This window comes from Plutella xylostella, chromosome 19, assembly GCF_932276165.1.
Source record: "Plutella xylostella chromosome 19, ilPluXylo3.1, whole genome shotgun sequence".
Classification (NCBI taxonomy): domain Eukaryota; kingdom Metazoa; phylum Arthropoda; class Insecta; order Lepidoptera; family Plutellidae; genus Plutella; species Plutella xylostella.
The window spans coordinates 4,308,186-4,332,027 of NC_063999.1; the positions used below are offsets into that span (position 1 = coordinate 4,308,186).

Consider the following 23,842-nt stretch of genomic DNA (forward strand, 5'->3'; position numbering starts at 1 on the left):
GAAACTATCATAAACTAAAATTGGTAGTATGAGTTATTTCAAATCGTAGTTTTAAAAAACGAAATAAGTTTACGTGTAAATTATAGCTTTTTGGTAGTACGAGTTACATGTTTGACAGATCTTAGGTAGTCAGCTTCAACGAATTCGAAAACTTTCATAGCGTTTTTGTTGTTGGTTAGGATCTAGTTAGAATTTAATTTGTGACTATCAGCGATCATATTTTGCTTGGCGAATGGCTGCAGAGGCAGAGGAAACCCTATTAACCACTAGGAACTAACACAAACTTAAGAATGCGGAGTAATGATGGCAGGAATAGTGCTTGTTATTAGAGATAGTTTATATTGGTTCAGTGACTGGACCCAGTAGAGTACTATGTTGGTACTGATCCCGCTTGGACGCTATTTTCAACCAAGTCCAATGCGACTGTGTCGTGAAATCTGCCTTACTGCGTCCAGGCACTGAACCAATGTATATCACCATTAGGGTGCTTACATAGAGATACTGGTTACCTGTATCTACCCGTACCGTACAGGGAACCCGATTCTTTACGTAAGCACCCTTAGAAATGAAAAATAAATGTTTAAAAATAATCATTTATTACTTATATAGTTATCCATTACATAAATGGCCTAAATCCCCACGAGAGGACGATAGCGTCGCGGCGTTGACTGCCTCGGACGAATCACGCGTCGACGGGTTGTCCTAGGACTCTGCTTTGGTCTCAGTGGGGCAACAAGTATTGGGCTTCTTCCGACGACAGGGCATCTTGAGCTTCGTCCAACGACAGAGCGTCTTGGGCTCCCCACATGTGCAGAATAGGTCGTAGGAGATTCTACACCATGTACGGACATTTATTTATGGCAGTTAACCTGCCGTGGGGTCCATCGGCAGGCTTGTTTAGGTCCCCATTCCTGTAAATAGTACGAATAGATTAGGTCTAGTAAAATATTATTTATTCCTACAATTTTACCTTAAGTTATCGTAAACATAATAAGTATATAGGTAGGTAGGTACTTACCTTTCCATAAAATCTACAATTAGGTACTTCGAATTGCGATGCACTTGTGAGGATCATTCTTAATTCTATAATTTTTATAAATAAAAGCTTGTATAGTGCCACAATCTTATCTGTTCCGGTGACGGCATCGCTGTGATCGAATCCAGTGATGCCATCGATTAAATTTTGCCTATTTGTGGTTTAAACGACAATGCATTTCTGCTATTGCCTATTTTATAATTAGGTAGGTACATTCATAAGTATAGATAAATCAAAATATTGGGTCGATAGTAAATGAAAGAGGATATTATATATCAAACGACATTTGTTGTATGGAAAATTTGTATACGGCGAACAGAAATAAAATAAGCTCTGATGATATAGGAGATTAAATCTAGATTACAATGGTATAGGTAATATCATCTGTGGGTCGTGGAAATACCGAGATAGACAGTCTTAAAATTTATTTATTATTATTTATTTATTTCTGAACACTTTATTTTACATTTTCTAAAGTAACAAGAAATAAGAGCATAAAATTAAAAGAAATTCAGACAATGTGCAAAGGCTAATTGCCAAAAAGCAATTTCTTCCAGCCAACCCTTGATAGATTGGGAGAACATGTCGTTAATCATCATTATTTCGTCTAAAATCGCTGCAGGTGCGCGAAATTCTTCTTGGTATACTGCCTAAGATTTAAAGTGTCATGTCATGTCCTCACACCTGTAATCAAAGAAAAATAAAATTTATATACTTTTCATCATGACCCATCCCGTCCCCACTGCTGGGGTACGGGTCTCTCAGGAAAATATTAATAAAATTGCATGTGAGTATACGGGTAAAATTATTCGTCATATTTGGCAACACTAACCTGTAGCCGCTGCAACTCGTTCTTCCAATTTTTCAAACGGAATTAAAGGCGCCTGAATACGTTATTCTTCCTGCATAAAAGCCAATATATCTAGTATTACTTTTCTTGCATCACTTTTCAGCGCTTTTGGCATTATTTCACCCGGAAAATCACAAAACAAATTAAATAACGTAGCGCCAGCCTCTTCGCAGAAATTGACAACTCAAATAACGCACAGAGTATGAAATGACGTTTGAAAATGACGTCTCGTTAGTTGCACATTTTGACCACCGGAACAGATAAGATTGTGGCACTATAAACCAAATTTCAGTTTGTTTTTGTTAGAGTCATTGACATTGATTGACATATATATTTTGGTTAGAGTCATTGACATATAATATACGAAAATCAAGACGCCAAAATGACATGTGTGTTTGCCCTTTCTTTTTACAAGCGCTAGAAAGAGGTAAAGTATCTAGAGTGAAGTTCGCACAATCGAGTTGTAGCATAAACGATATCGCATGAACTATAATAAAAAAATGTAACTCATACTACCAATTAACTTGGAAACTAATAGTTTGGCGTGCTTACGATTTCTATCAACGTTGACATATATTGCAAGCCCGTACTAGACGCTCTGTAGCGGGTTTGTGGCATACCGCGCGTTTATAGTTTGTGCCAAGAGTCAAGCCAAAACTAGGGTATTAAATTAAATAGTAACTCAAGTGTTGCACTTTTTCAGTTCAAATTTGACTTTTACTTCATACGAAATAAGGACGTTCAAGGGTATTATGTGAGTCCAACTCACTACAAAGTGCACGGGACATCAAAGAGAGATCTAAGCGTCCCGGAGCCGGGTTATCAGATGAACGTTGACTCGTGTCAGATCGGCTCCGGCCGCCCTCGCCCGACCTGGCGACGCTAGTCTGCTAAAACAATAATATAACTTAAAAACCCTCGTAAATTAAAGATCGCATTCGCACACATTCAGTCACCTTTAAAACTAAAATGTAAAACATAAAAAAAAACTCTTTTACAGTCCACACTTTATGGAACACCAGTCTCTTTCCAGTATTAACAGTTAAAATAGCACACATTTCATCACACCTCCTGGCACTTACCGCATACACACCTTCTGGCACTCCTTGTAAAGTAATCTAAACACACAAATACACACACACACCATCACCCACACAAACACACAGACACACACACACACACACAGACACACAGACACACACACTAAAACACACTTTTTTATTTGATTTTCTAACATATATCAAATTTATCCAAGATTGTATATACAGATAAGTTTTATGTTCTTGTAAAGCCGTATTTAAATGGGTTAATTATTATCTCTATCCTCCACGGGACAGGCATTGCCTAGTGTGGTCAGTACATCACCATCTCTTGTATATTTTAAAGGAAATAAACATTTTTACTTTTACTTTACTTTACTTTTATTATTTTATCACAATTTGAGCAAACTATATGACAAGCAATGCCGCGCTGCATCGACAGTGTGTGAGCGATATAGCAGACTGGCGCCAGGTGACCCGGCTCAGCCAACAAACCTTTTGTTAACCGATTTACTCCATCTGAGCAGCTTTACTGGTTCATTGTTACTCTTTGTTACATCGCCGGGTTTGGTTTTTTGGTGGCTATGAGAAACTACTACGAGTAATAATATCTGTATACTGTAGAGCGACCAACAGATTTGTATCTTCATAGTGTTGTTCCCGATATAAGGAAAATATGGTGTTTTGTAGCTTCTTAAACGATAATGAGGCCGATACATTATCATGAGTAGTCATGTGACTAAAATTACATGTACGAGATACTGAAAATTTAGTTTTTCTAATCCACTAAAACTTTCCAATCATTAACTTGACTTATCATTGTGATCATCCCCTGGTTGATACACGCCTCTCTTAATGAACCATGCTCTTTATATTAATAGGTAGCAAAATAAATGCAGTTACCATAAATTTTAACGTTTGCATAACGATTTTCATTTTGATATCTGCCTGTTGCAAACAACGCGAAATTCGCAGAAATATTGAATTTGATGAAATAACCGATATAACAATAACAGATGAATTCGCGAATTATATTGTATGTAGGATGTGTGGTAAAATCGGTGAACTGACTCACCGCGGCCTATTGTTCCGCGGCCGTCATTGCTGAAACTGAATAATGGCATGCTACTACATTACATAAATACCTAGCAACATGTATCTACGATTTTCAGCAGATTCCTGGAAATCCTATTTGTGTCAGGCTTTGTTGTAAGAGGCAATTATGTGCATCTTCAGCTATTGTAAGTTAGTGTCCGTTAGCATACTTACTATGTCCAACATCGGCAGTCAATTGAAATAATTTATTTAGATTATTAATTCAGCATCCAAGTTTTCATGCATACTTATATGTTGCAGATGAAAGTAAAACCCCGCTTTACGCAAAAGTGTCCCCACATAGGCCTAGCACACTGAAACAAAAGAAGAATCCATCCATTTACAGTGAACAAAACGTGCCAGCGCCTGCCGCTGCACAGACCACGCACCTTCGTTTAATCTCGACAATCACTCGGCTCTGTTTCGTTCCACAGATAACCCCCGTGATCCGGACCGGCCGGACTGCCGGACTATCCGGTGATCCGGCTGAAACCGGGATTACCCGGCCCGGGGCCGTTCGTGTCCTCGAATGTGGCAAGAGGATTAGTCCCGCTGCCCTCCACGGGCCTACGGCGGAAGGATGGGGTGATGTAGTCAACTGATAATGTTCGATTGATTTCGCCGTGCTTTTTTGGAGTGACGATGCTCTTTGTGGATTGGTAAGAGATAAAAGAGATGGGTAAATAGGATAAAATGAGGATATGCTAGTCATGGTGTGATTGGTTGAATTTATTTAGTTTATGATGATTGTGTTAATAGGACATTTATTTTCCATACAAATATTACTTTTGATACCAAAATTGTTTTAAGTTCCTATTTATGTAAGATTTTTATTAATAGCCTATTACATCCTAAAAAGTAAATACGTACTTAGTTATTAATGTATTAATATTTTGAATCTACAGCGTAAAGTATGCTGTTATTCTGCTGTAAGGACCAACATCAATAACCCATTGTTATGATGATGGGGATGCTATGGCATTATCATCATCATAACGATAGGTTTTGATGACGACATCAAATTGTGTGCCTACTCTTGTACCTACTCATAAATACCTTCAAGCACCTTTTCTCCGAAGAAGATGAAGATACACGCGAACTGAAGAGAAAATATCTAACTTGGAGGTCACGTGTATTCTTGGGGAATTAACACACATTGTGAGATGTTATTGCTTGAGAATACACGTAGCTGACAGGGTGAGTTGCTTCGAGCCTGCGCCTGCACACAAGAAGAGAGAAGCAAGAAACGAAGAAATTCAACAAGTTTATGTTTTGATTGTGTCTCTATGTACTAATTTATTATACCTTATTGATGATTGATAGCGGAAGAATGAATGATTGAGTTAGTGCATATAATGATTGTTTAAACGCAATTCAGGTGGACATTTTTTAGTCAGGAAGGAAAGTAACAAGATTTGTGGAAAAGGCAATTGGAATTGTATTTTCTTGTTGATCGCAATTTATGAATATTTTTTAAGTACTTATTTAAAAAAACATTTGGTGCTCTTATCAATCCTAAGGAAATTTACTTTAAGCATAGAATTATGCATAGCATTTGCTTAAATTTTGAATTATTTGCTTCAAACTATATAATAAATAACTAACATTGGTACGTACCTTAGATTTTTTGGCAGGCACGTTCAATGAAGGTTGTCAGGAGGCCCCTCGTGAGGAAAATTCACTTGCATCACTATAACTTTACACACTTTGTACACTTTTTTGCAATAAAAATTCATATAACAACAATACAGTAGTAACAAGTAAGTAAGTAATTAACAGTTTCTGAATTTATACTGGTCCTCACAGCACAGAGAATCCTAGTTTGATGACCAAGGTTTATGTTTTAACATGGCTTTAACTGTGTCTGCAATGTTTTATTAAAAAAAATACTTAGACAAAGGTATTAGGCGTGGACATGGATTAATGTTTTCGAAAATATCCCATGCAGATTACCCGAGAAATATATAAAAAATACCACGACGCGACGACACGTATTAAGGACCAATTGATACTACCAACTTTATAAATGAACATAAAATGTAAAAACTTAAATAAATTTCAATATACCCCCCCGCATTTGCAATAATCTGACTATGTTGTCGAATGTAAGAAAAAAGGAACATCTGATCCCATTGAAACGAATGATTTGTCTTTTACAGGGTTCTACTCCATCAACCTCTTCCAGTTCACGTGTGCCGCTCGCCGCTCGGGGCACTGCCATGCACCGCTTCACCGCAAACGAAGACTCACAATATTTTAATTTTAACGTAGTGAATGTTTAACTGATTTATAATAATGTTTAAATAAAAACACTATCTAGGTAAGCGTCGACTTATTTAAGTTTGCTTTTAAAATAAATCATGTGTAAATTCCATTCATTTTTAATGTTTAACTATACTGGATGGTTAATAAATTATATTTTCGAATTAAGCGATTCATTATATAACTTCACTTGACATTTTACACATCTAGAACATAGCATTACCTATGGATTACAAATCATTGTTGACGTAATGAATAGTAAATAAATAACTAAAAACAAAAACTTGGGAACGCACTTCGCAACCTATAATTGCGGTGCCTATTGTTTTATGTATTCATATTGTGTTACGCTACTAATAATAATTTGATGATGAATTAACAATGATTTATACTTATTCAAATAAAAGCTTTTTATTACTTACCAATTATTTTTATTTCATTCAGCCGTCGACAGCGAACTTACTCGATTAGGTAAATACGTAGGCTCGGTAGGTAAATAAATTGAACACTACCTACCTAATGTAAAGTTTGAATCTCTTTCTAATACCGGCTGACGGCGGGAATGCAGCTCCTCGCTGCGGCAGGGACGCTAGCACGGCTCAACAACACAGCTACCACCAGACACAGAAAACAGCACTCTTACAAGCAGTGGCTGAGGCATTGCCACAATATGTTTAACTTTATGCTTCGAAGTTAGGGTCGAAATGCATTTTGTGTTCTTTTCAAGGGATAAAAGTCTTCTTACTTAATGTCATCCGATCATTATAGTAATTTCCCAAGGAACACCACAACACTCTGTCCTCGGTCTTCCTCGACCGAATATGGGATGATGATGAATAGACTAGTTTAAAGACCATCTAACGTGAATATCATACAATGATCCTACATTTGGAAGAAAGAAGTAATTATTTATGACCAGTTTGAACGACTTTTGATAGCAAAAGAAAAACAGAAGTATACTTTACTAGGATTATAATTGCAAGCGGTTGTCATAATCATTGCCTACCGCATTAGAAACTAGGAAGAAGACGTGTGGGATGGCTAATGAAATGATGCTCGCAAAATATGAACGAAAAACTTTTATTAAACTAAATCACTGAAAATTACAACATCTTCCTGCGCCGGCCACTAAGCTAACTCCACATTAACAAATACAATTAATTATAACACGTGGTGTTTCTAATACATAATATATTAGAGGAATTTATTATTTACATACATTGCCGTCGCAGCAGCATAGTCTTACGAACTACAATCACCCTTGTTTTTATTACATTTGGGCTTGCGTTGACCGAAACATTTACTATAGCTGGTTAGTGTAAATTGCGGGTAAGAACTGTCAAACTCCATACAAAAATAATATCCAGCTGTTTATGTCCCGGGAACTAGAGCCTTCTATGGGTCGAGGCCACACTGCAAGCTGTCCAGAAGGTGGTATTTAAGGTGACTGGATTTATCATCGTAAGTATTTATGAACAGTTTATGGAGAATTATGGAGTGAAGATATTATGTTTGAATGATGTTGATATACCTATACAACTTTGCTGAAAGTAAACGGATGTTTTAAATGTTTTATACGACCCGTATTCATGAGTAAACATAAAATATAAACCATGCATGAAAATAGAATTCAAACCCGCTAAACACAAGAATAATGTTGAATTATTTTACTTCACCGAAAGATACCATCAGAAGGATTAAGTAAATAAAGTGTTTAAAAAAAGAGTTATAAAACACAAAGATTGTAATGCAGTACGTATAACTTGTGTTTTATTTGAAATCAAGTCGTCATTTAGAGAAACATTTCATCTAAGTCAAGTGTATAACTTTCTGTCTTTGTTTCATACCCGTGATATACTCTAAACTAGACTAGAGTATCTAAACTATCCTTTTAAAATATAACATGTCTCATACGAGACGTTTGATTGACAGATTCTTATGCCTGGTAAGTTAAATTAATATTCCGTTGTAAAAAATATAAATAAAATGTATGGATCTGTCATATTTCACAAAGTATAAGTACCTACCTACGTAGTTGAACATCTTGAGAGTGTGATGTTTGAAAGTTGCTAGTCACATTTCTTTGAGGGTTCGGGAAATATTATTATGTTCTTACTAATACCATTCACAACCTGCTAGCTTGCAATGTAACCCGAAAATTAATAGGCGAAATAGCGATCGTTTCATTTATATACTAAACTCTAAGCTGAAACAGCATAGTCTAATGCATATTTTGAAAGTAGTCTATCGTTGAGCTGCAGAAATACCTTAAATGTAGGTATAGCTACATACCTTGTTTTGACAGTAAACCGACAGAAAGAGACAGACATAGATTTTATGCCGACATTCTTTACGAATCTAAGATGTATTAAGTCAAAAACTACCGCTCTATAAATTATTTTAGGAACATTACGTCTTTAGAATAAAGGTAGGTAATTTAAAATAGAAAGCACTTTTAAAACATGCAAATACCATGATACGAGCCATTCCATTGCATTGCTATGATCATAATATTTAAATCATTCAGCATACATAGGTATATAACCAAAATTAAAAGAAATAATACAACGTTGTCAAAGACTGTTAAGTTAATAGCAGAGGAAAATTTTATTATGGTAGACGTACTAAAAAAACTTGATAAAATAATTTTAGTAGTTTAAAATATTATAAAAACTGTTTTGTGACTTGGTAAATAATCATGGGGACACTAGTCATAATGCAGCACAAATTAAATAACAGATCGCTATTCCACCTATCCGCAGTACAACATCAGAACTGTAACTAAAAATTCATTCGTCACAAAATATACAACAATCTGGTTTAAAACACTACTCTAGCAGCCATTTAGTGACTATGGTTCATACAAAATATAAATTAGTTACTCAATAGACTTAAATTACCTGGTGTTATTATTGCAAAATAATAAGGCTATGTGACTTTGCATCTTACTCTCTAAAATACACTGGAAGATCCTCCGGCTTATTTAAACCAGATTCGTGTATATTTCAAGTCTGTTTCTTCGAGACTCAACAGAAGAAAGTAACTGACATTAATCGATGTCACATAATATACGTTATTCAGGGGTTGTAACTTTCGTGGCATCTGTGAATATATTTTAGATAAGTATACATTAAGGTCGAAAACTAATAAGACTATGCCAATCCACAATCAGCTTTTCAAATGTTTTATACTAAGAAAAAACATTCGGTAAGCCAAAAATGGATTGAAATAGATTATTCATCTCCAATATAAGCTGACATCGATAGAATTTGAAAATATCTATTATAATAAATAGACTATAGGTATCTGATATAGATTGTAAGTTATTAAGCCTATGAAGTACTATGTAGTTAGTCTAATTCGTCGACCTCGGGGTCTATCCGGTCGGAGGGGGGGTCGCCGGGGTTGAGCAGCGGCGGGTCGTCTTCAGCCGCCTGGTCCCGTCGTCGGCGGTCCAGCGTGGCGGCCTCGTCGCCCGCGCCCGCCGCCCCGCGCGCAGCACCGCCGTCGCCGGCGCCCACGCGCCCACTGGCTGGCGCGGGCTCGGCACTGCCCTGCCGCGAGATCTCCTCTATTTTCAAAGTGCTGTCACCGCTCGGGTTGTTTCTTAGGGCATTCTAAAATTACGAAATGAAGTTTAATGTTGCTACATCACACTGAAAGACGCAGCACGGGTGTTTTCATATCTTGGACAGATGATCTACAAAAGGCATGTAGTATAGGGATATTACCTGAGAACCAGCATCAGCGGGGTCGTCGGGCGCGAGCGGCGTGTTGGTCTCGACGGTGGACACGGAGGGCGAGGTCTGCGTGGTGGTGGAGTGCGCGGGCTCGCTGACCGTCTGCGTGGTGGACTGCGCGGTGGGCGCGGGGGCGGCGCCCGTGCCCGCGTCCTGGTACACGGCGCCGCTGGCCAGCGCCGCGATGTTGGCCAGCCCCACCACGCCGCCCATGCCGTGGTGCGTGCGCAGCAACAGCTGCTGCAGCTGCGCCTGCTGTAGTATCACCGGCAGCTCGTAGTGGTGGAAGAAGTACAGCATCGAGTGCTGGAACAACAACGCCGAGTCAATAGCTGTAGGGTAGTTAAGTAAACGAGGGATAAGCCGCCGATAGGCTGGCAGGTGAGCGAGCGGCGTGCAGTTTGTTTAGCGGCGCGAGGCGACACGTCCGTCCAACTGAGCAAAACTCCTGGACAAATAAATGAGCGACTCGTGACTGCCGCCGTCGCCGCGAGACATTCCGACTTATTTATTTATTTCTGGGTCAGAGTGCGCGCTCCCCTCGACGTAAGTTTTAATTAAGAAACTTGTGACCGCGCCCGGCGCGAGTTTTATTTGAAATTATATTTTCTTATTCCCTCCCGATGTGATTTTTTTCGTGTAACGGGTTACGGAGACAAGTTGCGACACCCCGATGATTTATAGTCGTCGCGCGGAGCCCGGAGGATGCTCCAGACATCGATACAGCCAGCTATAGTACCTGCACCGCGCCAACACACACGACACACGCCTCTCCTTACTAATGATTCAGTTATTACATGAGTATTTAGCAAATAAAATCAGCAGGGTGTCAAAACAAAATTAATTTAGAAGTTTTATTACTTGATATTACGTGTACCTTCCTATGTCTGAAGTATTTTGGACACATTTTACATATTTTGTAACATTTGATGAATTTCTACAAGTATCTTACATCGCCTACCGGGATATACTTTTACACATAAACCTATTAAACAACTACAGTTGACCTATATACACAGAACACACTCTATATATAAAAATTCGTCAGATAATTTGGTTAAAACGTCGATAATGAGATTGCAGGCTGCAGCGAGCGCCCCGACCCGCTGCCCCAGTCCCGCCGGATCATCGCACGGCAAATATAAAAAAGGATCAAACGTTTAAAAGGTATTTAATGGACAGAGATGATGCCCTTTTATACATCCATTAACAGAGACCGCTTTGAGATCCGCGGCGCGCCAGATAGCCGGGTTAATAAAACGAACCTTTTTTAAATATTCGCTGACAGATCGTTTGTAGCAGATTATGTTTGAAAGGAAACTTAATAATGAATGGGGAAAAGGTGGCTGCATTGAAACATCCAAGCTCTGGTGCGATTCTGTCAAATGGAGGGGAAAGTCGTAGTCAAAGACTAGAAGATAGTATGTACATTGTACATACAACTACACATACGAGTCGTGCGGTGCACGGCAGCACAGCTGAAAGACCGCTCCACTCGACTCAAAGCTTCAAAGAGAGTACAAGTTCTTTGTGATGTTAAAAAAATTAGCCGCAAAAATGTCTTAAACATGTTACTGGGCGCGTTGATTATGCCAAGATGGCGGGAACTCTAAACACAAAGTTATTTTGATTTAAAATGCAAAGGAAAGGCGAGGACGGCAGGACTTTTGCCGGTTCGCAGTCGTTTTATTGCCGAAAGAATCTCCTTTACATTTAACTAATCCTCGGACAGACACACAGCTCTGCGCTAACGAATTAGAATGGAAAACATCAAGAGTCCAGATTAGGACTTAATAAAATATCCAAATACGAGAGTATTTTGTAGAGGTATGCGGTTCTTGTAAAATACGATCATGTGTAACAAGATAAAAAAACTTTAATGTTTCGTAAATATGTATACACATAAATATAAACATAACTATATAATGGACTTATTTATCTATTAAATAACATTGTATTTTGAATAGAAAGTCTACAATTAACACTAGTTTGCCTATTGGTAGCAATAAGTGTTGCTATTTAATTATGACAAAATATTTTTACGCTCCCCCAAGCCATTGCGGAATTCGCGGATCTCTAAAAGGGCGGTTAAAACTGATGGAAGCTACGTCTTTTGAAACGTCTTAAAAACGCGAGAATATTATTGCACCAGTGGAGTAAATCCTTGATTAGACTGGCTTGAAGTAGATGTGGATCTATTTTAACAAGTATTGCAAGGGTGAAACGAGTAGTATTTACTATATTTTGTGTGATTTTGGTATTTTGAATAGGTAAAATTTGTAAAGGTGTGTTTTCCCTTCTCTCACTTACAAAATGATTCCTTCATGAACCCGTATATTACGCTTATTAAATAAAATATCAATTTTAACTTATCACGAAACCTAACAAACATGATGACTTCTCATAGCGAACACAGTTTCCACCGACAACGATCCGCCCCCACAATGTCAAGTGCAAACACGGTGCTTTCCGTGGTAATTATGCATGTAGGGCACAAAACCGTGCTCTGTTTGAGTGAAGTTGAACTATAATTTGCGAGAGATCCGGAAGATTACACACTTTAGCCGTGTTTCCATAATGGCGGCCGGCCCTTGTTGGTTTAGGGCCTGACAGGAATTAGCCGAATGAGGCCACGCCGCCCAGCCGACGCTATATTTTACCTTCATGTACTTGTGCTATACTGCCGTGCCTATGTAGGTCTAGCCAATGTGATGACGTCGATGAATTTCACTTCGCGAATGGTTTCATGAGAGAGACTGTACAATGTCTTACTTATGAAGTTACTGCTTTACTTTACTGTAACATGTTCGTGCGAGGCAGCCTTGTGAGACTATGATCCTCGCGGTTCGTCTTCACTCACTAGTCTCATTAGCAAGTCCATTTGATTCTCATACTAGACTCAAAATTAAACCAACGTCTATTATACTTCCGGTGGAAATTCATATATTACGCTCGCCTGAAACCTGGGAGCACACTTGTTCCCACAGAATGCTAAAATAATCTACCTGAAACTCAAAACTTTTCTAAAGCAGTCAATTAATTAACAAAATCAATTTCAATATTTCAGGCAAAGAAACTTTTATTCACCAAGTTCCGCCTCGGGTTTGGGAGGGAGCTATTAAAGTCGTGCTCTTATTAATTTACGTCAAATCCTAGTTTGAGCCAGTTATCAACAAGTCGTACGTTTAAAATTAATGTAGCGGCCGCGCGCTCGTCCGCTTATATTATGCGAGCCGCGTCGCCGGCGGAGCGGGGGCTCCTGAAATATGATTTTTAATAAGTTGACACGCTCGATGATTATAAGATAAGCCCCCACTTTGCATGCCGAGGGGGGCTGCTTGTTTTTCGCGGCGCTTCCCCGCGCTGTAATCCGATCGAGCCTACGCCGCCCGCCCGCCCCGCGCGCCCCCCGCCTTCACTTCACAATACGCGCGCTTCAAGCTCTCATTCTCTACCCCTTGTTATTAAACTATGTTCGTTAGATAAAGCTAAAAAGATGTGTAATTTTTCGCTAGCTTCTACTTGACTTTGGAATCTCAAAGCTAATAAGATCAAAGAGATTTAGCATGTTGAAAAGTATATCACAAAGGAACCCAAACAGTAGAGCATAAACTTAATAACAAAAGAGATATTAAGTTTCACATTTTACATTGAATGTAAAGAATTTCAGGAGCGTGGCAGCGACTGAAATAATATAAGAGGAAATATAAAATAAACTAGAAGAAGTGAACATTCCGCGAGAGACATCCGCCGCCGGCCAACAAGTAACCTATTGCTTTATTCAACTAAATAAATTATATTCTACTAAACAAAATTATTTCAAGAAAACTTCAATATCTTGGCAGAAATTACAATGTTATCATAACATTGGCTTAAAATTTCACTCAATTGCGAGTTTTGGAATTTCCTAATACAGAATTTTCAGTTCATGAATACTTGAAGCATTTTTATGTTGAACTAACGAAAACATGAATAATTTTGAATAATGTAAAACTAATTTTCTCGAAAAAGGTTTTTGATTAAAACTTTCTTCTAGTATGATCACGCTTACTATGTTATACTTAGTCTCTGTTTCTGTGAGATAAAAACATGTTCATCATAATGACCTAGTAGTGACACAGGCTATTAATCCGATGCTGTTAATACTACTACTGAAGAAGATAATAATACGTACTGATAATTAAAGTGCGCATCTTTAATTATGTAATGACGTACTTCTGTCTTTAATTAATTGTGAAATCTTGTCATTAGCTTTAAGATACTTGTATCCATATACTAGTGTAAATTGCTGTTAGCTTTCCTTATAAAATAAATAAAGGATTTGTAAATACACAAGTCTTCAAATTTTCTTTACATCATATTTTTGAATCCTAACCTGAAAATATATGGTGAAGAATTTTAGGTAGAATGAGACATCTGCATTGCAAGTACGTCTGAAAGGCCGGCCGGAGTCAAGTTCATATGAATAGGTCGCTAGTGCCAGCTTCCGGCCGGCGCAACCGGATATCGACGCCGGAACACTTCCGGTTTCACCGCTACGTATCATGTTGGCAAGTATTCGGCTGTTTGCCATGTTGCCATTTTCGACAGTAAATAGCTTCCGATTTCTCGCATTGAGCTACGTAATAACGACAAACACAAAACTGGAGCATATTATGAAGTATGTAGTTACTTCGCAGTAGTCTCTCGTGAATCACAAATGACGTTTGTTCAAGAGCCTCATTGTCAGAAGTAAGGACGAACGCCGGCGGCCCCGGGGGGCGCTCGCGACAAAAACATTAGTTGGGATCCTACGCGAGGATATTATTTGGGATTGCGTCGGGAAATCATTTGACAAAACTTTAACGCAGTCGCGAGGCCCGCCTGGAGACGGCTGCACTCTCTGTAATGAAAATTTAACTTTGTTCGCGAGCGGTAGAGCCTAATTTTGTTAGGAAGTGTGACTCGGGTGAGCGACGTTTCGGCGAGCATGTGGAGAAACGTGATTCGCTGATAAATGCGCGCGGGCGAGCGCCGCGTCTCCGCTAAGAAGCTTTTTTCTTCTTCTTCTGTACTTAAAAATAATAATAACTGCGATGATAAATCGCGCGGGCGCGGCCCAAATCCCATCTTACGTCCGTCCGACCTCGTGACCTCTCTCACGGCGCTACTTTGACAGGACCTTTATTCCGTCATTACGAAAAAGGATCATATTCAATTTGTCCCGACGTTATGGCAAACGACATACGAAATACAGTGTTTTTAGTATAAAACAAAATGTAAGGGACGGGGCGTCCCCAGACGAGGCCTACATCAACAGCCGCGGCGGGTTATTCGCACATTTTTCACGGTGCGGTCAACACGGGCGGGAGCTAATATCCGTCTTAAATAAACATTTTAGGTATTAATTTCGGTCTGTTTGTGGGCAGCACGTGTAGAGTTGCGGGGCCCGCGGCTCCGGAGATCAAAGTGGGCAGGCAAACAGCTGCCAGGCACTGAGCACTGCTTTATGACATAGGTCGCTTCAGTCATACGAGTCCGTCGTGCGAGTTGAGACTACATTGAGCGACACGTGGCGTTTGCACAGATCATAATTATTATGACATTCCTACATTATATTACGTAGCCTACGATAATTATATCATTCAAACTAACGTACATAGTTATGGGGCGTTCTATTGCCCGAAGCCCAAGTTACCTACATGTATCAAATATTTCCGACTGCAGCAATGCTGGCGTCGTGAGTGAGGCGCTTCGCGGTCACGTTGATTTTCTTTTGTTTTTCCGACGCGCACTCCTCGGTTTTCGATGTCGAAACGCTAACGGTTTTAGGGACTCTCTTTGGAGTTAAGTTTTGTTTTTAAAAGAACACGTTGTAGGAAAGTTTGGGATTATTTTTATACGAGGCGGTGAACACGAAATTGGTGGTGCGTTTAAAGCTTTTAAATAGGTAACATTTTGACGTCATAGCTGTTGTATTGAATGGTAGAAAAACAAATTATAACCATTTTATTTTTCTTTTTATGATATCAGAGTAAAGTTTGTTCTTTAGTATCTATTTGTTATATTTATGGTAGTAGGTACTATGAAGTATATTATTATACGATATCTATGCTTATCGTTGGAATATGTCTTGTCTAGGTAGGTGTCTCATAAGTTAACGTAATCCCAGTAAGAGGTGTTACAAATCGTCATCGGATTGTTTTTTTTCGTGATGTGCGTTATATTAGGACGGTATCACTTGGTGATGATAGTCTTACCTGTATGAAGAGCCACGAGGTGACGAGCGCCAGGCTGCTGTACTGCCCGTTGAAGCGGTAGTGGTACGCGTAGAAAGAGAAGTGGTACAGGTAGAAGAATCTGAGGACAAATACCAGAAACACATTAAATTTCATTTTATTTTATTCATATTTGAATGGCTCATTAAAGTCAGCTTTTGGTCATTTATTAGTGTATCGGTGACACTAGACTACACTAATGACACCGTGTTGAGAGTGTAGTGTCTTTAGCTGATTTCCCAGCACGCACATATAGGGAATAGATATAACTTTTGTATAACTTTTTGCCACAGACTCCTTAATTAAAACCCAACATTTTAGACAAATTCAATTGACAAACGATGCTATTACACAGATTAAGTAGGTACTTTCTAAAAGGCATACACATCATATTTCTATGAATCGCAAATTGGGAAAATCCCTCCGACACCTCGACATCGACTGAGCATTCGAAGGTCTTTCAAATGCAGCGACCGGCGCCGTAAGGAGCCAATCCTCGTTCATATATTTCACAAGAGGCTGCCATTAGGTTCGTTATCTGCTTATTTCGGTGGATAAATTCCCAATGTGAGAGGGCGACAAACAGGGCGCTATTCTGATGCGGAGAAGGTGAGTTGTATGCGATTGTGTAATTATTTTACCACTACATAAATCTAGGGAATCAGGTGTCTCGCAATCCTCAAAAGCCGTGTCGCTTTAAGCTGGTACTTTTTATGTTTTAAACTAAATTCTATTAATTAGGTGATTCTTAAAAATTTAAATATGCCAAAAAGGCAAAGTTTAAAACCTATGTAATAATAAAAATATATAAATATACCATTATGTTAAACTCGAATTAGAATCGAGTAGAATCACGGAATAGGGAGCCGTGGCCCGGAAAAGGGGAGATGTCGCCTCGTTATCAGAAAAGGTTGCAATTTTATTTGAAATCGATATTCACTGAGAAAAACATTTTTCTTCGAGTGTCGTCTTGTATTGTGTAGCTTTTATTGGTCTCTCTCGCTGTTAGTACGGTTATGTGATGCTAATGTAGGAAAGATCAAAATGTTATGTATGTATGTAATAAAAATAATCTACAGGTTTTAAAAAATGTATATAATAAGCCGAAATATGCTGAGTCAGTCCTCTATATGAACTTTGTTTGATACGTGTATTTTTACTATCTGAAGTAGATTTAAATATTTTTTACATCCGATATGTTTTTTTATACTTTAAAAGAATCGTAACCCTGCAGCAAGCTTGAAGTCTGTTGTTGCACAAACATGTTAATATGAAGTGAGCTCCGCTAATTATGAACTTGCCTTACACGCTGTTACAGCTTCATAAAACACGGGCTTACCTCGTACAAATGGTTTTGAAATTCATATGAAAAGAAAATGATTTATTGAATAGTCCACAATCCTACGTGATGTATAGGTAAAGATTTGGGTTACTCAAAAGTGTAATAGTTTTAAGATATTCGCTTCTATGTGAATGACGATTGAGAGCCCAACCAAACTTTCCTTTACGGCATAATATAATTCCCATGATGACAAATTGTAGGTGAGTGAAGCTTACATTTACCAAAGTTTACTTAAAGTTTATTTACACACCGCTCAAAGTGGCCTGTGAGCGATGATTGAGGTGTTAAATAACAATTTCATGGTTGAATCGGCTTTAGAATGAATTAAAGACGTGTCCAGGCGAGGGCGCCGGCGACATCAAACGACTCAAGATTACGCATTAAACATACATGCGAGCGCCAACGGCGGACACAAACGCCGCTTTCTTAATGTTATTTCGTTCATACATATTTGATCGAGCCTCCTCGCCTACTGTAATGGAAGATGTAAATGACGGCGCAACTGATGGACAATCGTTAAATATATACCGAAAAAAAATATGCCGACGAAAACACGTATCGAATACGTTAATTAAGCGAAAACAAATAGAGCGCCAAAAGACAAAATCAACATAACCAAGTGAAAACATCAACGTCAACTGTTTACATATCGGCGGAAATCAAAATACGTCCAACAAATTTGTAGCAAAGAAATGAAACACAAAGCAGTGGAGCAGCGAACAAGCAAACAACATTAGTTTACGTACGAGGAAGCAATTTAACCCTGACGTCTTGGTGAAAGACAAGCCACGTGCAGCGATTCACATCATTATAATAATGTGCCAACAGGACGGGGCCCGCTGTTCCTCCACTTGTATAAAATATCAAAAGTCGAATGCCCATTTACAATTTTTCCTTATTACATGAAAATTATTCAGGAGCAGAGGGTTGCGGGGGTCTTGTTCAACTAACTCAGTGCGAAATCACTTTCGCCCCGGCCTTTGATCTCAGTGCGCCAAAGGAATGTTATTCAGTAAAAACATGCAAATTCGATAAAGTATAACACAATATTAAGGCGAGCAGCTGCCGTCGCGACGCTACAATACCGGACTATCCTTTTAAATGAAATTTATCTGCTACCGAAACCCTTTACGGGACGCACACATGTTCAAAAGCCACTCTTACTTCATAATATAACATTGTACGACGAGATTTACTATGAAAGCTACACGAAAATAACGCAATAAAATTATTTGCTTAAATTTAATACAGAGCAGCAGCTTAGTGCAAATAGAGTTGACGTTAAAAACACAGAATGTTTTAAGCCTCTTTGCTATACGGAAATATTCTATTTACCTTTATGAATCCTTTATGAACTTCAGCATAACATGCTAAGAACGTTAAGGAAAAGTCTTAAACGGGATCAACTTTACTGTAGCTGCACTGTTTTAACATAAAGTAATATTCTTCTTAGCGCGTATGTGATAAATCTAATACTAAAGTATTGGGGTTTGTGGTGAAAGTATGAGCATAATGTTGAAGTTACCATTTGTATTCAATTTTAACAGTTGTATCTGGTTGAAGATATCCAGTACTAACGGTAGAAAGTGGCTAGTGGCATTGCGGGGTAGTGACCATAGTGATACTAGCGTGTCAGTACCGGCACTAGTGTGTCACTACCGGCACTAGTGTGTCACTACCGGCACTAGTAGTGGCACTAGTGGCACTACACAGCGAGACGGAAGGTTCTAGCCGCGGCCGCAGGAATGTGCGTCCGCGCGCGATACTAACGAAATTAAATTCCAACGACCAACCGCGACAAGCCTAACCACACTGAACGTTTTATATCTACTATTCGATACTTGATTTGTGACACAGAATTCGCATATATTTCGGAACGAAATATTTCAGTTATCGTCCATCGGTTACTGACCATTCAGATCTAAGATGAATAAGGTGGTAAGGCTTATTCTAAAAAATACAAAATATCACTGGCAAGTCTGAAGTATTATTACTGAGACCCAAATCAAGCATCCCAAAATATTTAAGTCAAGGACTGAACTTGTATTGAGGATACCAGAAAAAGTTTGAATTATCGAAGATCGAGCTAAAGATAGTCTCGAAATTAGTTGAACATAGCTACCAAGTTGTGTACTGTGTATATAGGCATCTCGCTAACAGCGGGATATCGTATTTCGATCGCGGAGCAAGTTCGTGTCGAAGCTAATCGGGAGCGGAACTCGATCGAATGCGGTTCAACGCACAAACTTCGACTTGGCAAGTCCCGGAGTTGGGCGCCATGCAGATTACCTACGACCTACAGGTCGCTGTGCGGTTTTATTGAAATGCACAACTTCCGATATCCGACTTTGATTGGAGTTATTGGCGAAGCAAACTTTACAGCCGGATCTCACGATTGTTTAATGCCGTCGGTGCTGCATTAACGGAGAGACTATTAATACTTGAACGTCTTCTTAAACTGAGCATGAGCAACTGTAAAATAATAATCCGAAAACTTGTGAAAAGTTATGGCAAGAACAAAAGCTGTTGTGAAGAAGTGGGAAGAGCGCCGCCGCCGTGGCTTCAACGATTAGTTGCACAAAGAAGGCAAGTTGCCGGCAAAGTGTGAAGTCCAAGTGACATTTAGTGTCTGGTATTGTTGTGTTTGGGGCGGGCGGCGGCGGCGGCGGCGGCGGCGGCGGAGGCGAACTTGGGCGGCGGTGTGGATCGCTCCTCGATCGCAGCTCTTGTTGTTCCACAATTTAACTCTGTTTAAGTTTTAAAGGCTTCACGACCGTCGTATAGTGAGAGAAATCCCCTAAGTTTCCAACTACGGCTATTGAAAATTCAAACCAAGAAAAATGGTAACGGTGTAATGTTTCCTGGCTTCTATATTCTCGCAGTGAGTGGAAATAGTGACGAATATTGTAGATATGACAAATAACCTCTAAGTACCTCTGTACCTACCTACTTTAGCGTTCAGTATCATCTAGTAGTGGTTATTCGAGACACATAATCACGTCATAAATTTAAACGTAAAATCCAGGTACGGCTGCAGGTTAGTAGCGCCCGCTCAGCCGGTCACGTGCGTCGCGATCGCAAAACGTTTTTAAGCGCACTTCCGCCGCCGCCGCCGCCGCCCACGTCGCGCATTTCACCTCCTCTACAGACTTTAAATCTCAAACCGCTTCGAGACCATTTGGAATATTTAATAGAGCCGGCATCGTATTTTATTTTTATGGTCGTATCAGGTTCGGCAAGTTTGCCGGTTTATACTGCTTCGAATTTAAAGTATCAGATGAAGGCTTTCAATTCATTCGCCTTTGAGGATTTCCCATTTTATCATTTCACCTATTTATAGAATTATTTGTAGTGCTATCATAATCTACAATCAATTACAAAAATTCTAATTTATTGAGTTGAATAGTTCTTTTCATAGCCTTTTGTTATAACACATACGTCTCACTACACACACTAAGCGAAAACAACACACTTATTATAATAATTAGACGATAAGTTCCGGTATCGTAATTGGCCATCAAGGCGCTTCCCCAAACGTGTGCTGCTGATATTAAATTCTTGTATTTTTTCTGGTAATCCCGTTGTTCGCACGCCCCGCGGCTCTCATCGGAAATGGCATTACTCCCCGGCCCCGAGCGGACACCGGATACACCCCTGGAACAGAGCGCTCTCCGAAAAATCATGTTTAGGGGCCTATTCTCTTAGCACAGATTGATTTCCTGCTGTTTCTATAGCCACTTTTGGAGTAAATTAGTTATGGCAAGTAAGAAATACTTTAAGACGTGGTTGGTTATATTGTAAGTAAAACAGCAAACCTTTTTTAAACACGATGTGTACTATTTCAAATCGCTTGTTACTGAAAACAGATGACTTAATTGGTTTTATGTCGTGAACACATAACAATATACCTAATTATTATTTATCAATTATTTTATGAACTTATCACGATGTTTCATTTGCCAATTCTAATAAAATATACCCAATACAATCTGCGCTTACTTACTCTATTGAAGCAGTTATTATGATCGCGCGGATGGTTTTCGTAGCTTCCCTGCCTCGTGGTTATCATAATATTGTGCCTTCCCATATATTGGGTAGCTGAATATTTGATATAACCCCTCGATATAAAAACAAATCAAAGGTGAATCTAAAATCAATGGCTAAACTCGGTACAAAGTAATATGATCATTGTTTTGTTTATATTAGAGGCATTTTGGGCGAGCGCACCCGGGAAACAAGAATTAAACAAAAATAAAGGTCCGTCCCGTTTTGTTGAAAGAGATGTAGGTGAAAATGGAGTAAAATTATGAAGCGGAAATTTAATGTGCTTGTGAAAACGGATCCAAGATTCTTTTAATAAATACATATAAAGCGGACTTCACAGGTGTCGGTTCTCTTTTGTGGACAGTAAAGTTTCTCACGTCCCCGATATTAGTCGCGGGTCCATTGTGTGCGCTGAGTCCGCGGGGGCGCGGGCGGGGCGGGGTGCGGGGCGCGGGGGCGCGGGCCGGCCTGGACCCGCATTGTTCGACGCTACTCACTTCTTCTGCGTATTCATATCTCCTGCCTACATATTTTATAAGTAGAAAAGTATGTTGAACGCTTAAGATCCTTTGAAATGTTTCAGGTGTATAAATGTTGTTTATTTATTAATAAAAGCAAAGAAACGGCAGCTGAAAAGGCGCTTTAGCACCGAATGAACCTTATTAACAGACTCCAAATTGTCACTCACAAAGCGACATGAGAACAAAATCCGTAAAAGCTTCTCTTAATATGAATGACGAAATATGCATAGGAATCTGATTTGTTAATAGCATATTTTAACCATAAAGCCTGAATTTAAATTTCGTGATCTGAGAAAATGCACTTAGGTTTTGTATAAACTTATGATGATGATGAAGCATACTCGAGTTGTTCTAGTTCACTGCTACAGCGCATTTGTTAAAAGTGTATTGTTATTTCTTGGGAAGTGCTGAAATATTGTTGCAGAGTTTTGAGTGCCGCGCATAAACGCTCAAAAATATTCCTTAGGAGAGTGCTTTTAAAGAAGAAAAGCACGGTTAGTGCATTTAGGATTTAGTTTTTGACTACATCATGTTGTGTAACAGAGAGTGTGCTTTACGAGTAAGGCAATAGAGTGTGTTGCTGTTTATAGTTTGTCGGGGCGCAGGTGGCTGGGACTCCGTGCCCGCGCCGCCGGCGGTGAATCACGCCGCGCCGCATACATCTTGGCGCCCGCACGTCATACTCGCCTCTTTCTTCTATTATTTCAAGCACATTTACAAACAATACCTGTTGTTTTCTTGAAGGGATGGCTAATAGGTGTATTGTTCAGGTGTCCGTCAATAGAGGCGCCATGTAGCCGGCTGCGGGGGCGGCTGTCACCGTGACGTGTGGCGTTGTTCGCGGCTACTTCGTCTGAAGGTTGCGTCCATTAAGCTCTCAGTTTCACATACAATAGCGCACAATGGGCGCGTCCGCCGTCGCGACGCCTCCGAGTAACTCGACACCATCACCTCACAATACACGACACGCGAAAGATACGCAAAAAGATCAAAGTGAGACGTTAAGAAGTAAATAGGTATAAGCCTCGAAAAGGGCTGGAATAGACGTGACGCGTGCTCAAAGTGACTGCGCTGGATTCGATTCTGGCAGCTTGTTCAAACACCGCGTCGCGGCAAACGTATCAGTTCCGCGGGAGGCGTGTTTGAGCCACAAACAGCGGGAAGGGTGAAGTAAAAAACTGGAGGAACGCGACTCGAATAAACACGGCTGAAATAACGACATCAAACTGTAATTGAAATCATAGTTCGTGTTACAAGCCGCAGCTAGTGTGGCACAAATGCGATTGCGACAGGGAAAGGGAAGGAAGGGAGGCTTTACACATGTGCTCACGAATTTTACTATTATTTTATCTGAAGAATTTGAGATACGATGAGTATAAGATAGTACATGCATTGTCTGTATCATGCGTGATCTTATCTATGATGAATATGAGAAATCTGCTATTAATTTTGGGATATAAATTTACTTGAAATCAGATAAAACTATTGATTTATTTTCAGAGCCCATATCTCCATATACGTACATACAAATAGTACATATTCATCATGCCTAATTAAAAAATAATCATATAATATATAATCATGCCTGATTATAACTAATAAATTCTCGCTTTGAAAACGAATAAGCATGTATTAACATGAGTGAAACAAAAGTA

General features: G+C 39.3%; 1 protein-coding gene and 1 long non-coding RNA gene across 4 annotated transcripts in view; both read right to left on the minus strand.

The window, feature by feature from the left end:
• Positions 1–579: 579 nt before the first annotated feature.
• LOC125490034 lies at positions 580–1,109 on the minus strand. Its single transcript, XR_007267405.1, has 2 exons — positions 1,019–1,109; positions 580–911 (listed from the first exon to the last, which is right to left on the minus strand). It is a non-coding gene; the product is annotated as an uncharacterized LOC125490034 (long non-coding RNA).
• Positions 1,110–7,347: 6,238 nt separating this feature from the next.
• Positions 7,348–23,842, minus strand: part of LOC105387224 (membralin) — a 92,744-nt gene continuing 76,249 nt past the window's right edge. For all 3 annotated transcript variants that reach the window (XM_038105768.2, XM_011557921.3, XM_038105767.2), the window contains exons 10-12: positions 16,263–16,362; positions 10,015–10,329; positions 7,348–9,900 (exon numbers count right to left, since the gene is read on the minus strand). In XM_038105768.2, the coding sequence (XP_037961696.2) occupies positions 9,634–9,900; positions 10,015–10,329; positions 16,263–16,362 (682 nt within the window). In that variant the 3' untranslated portion in view covers positions 7,348–9,633. The remainder of the gene's footprint in view (positions 9,901–10,014; positions 10,330–16,262; positions 16,363–23,842) is intronic.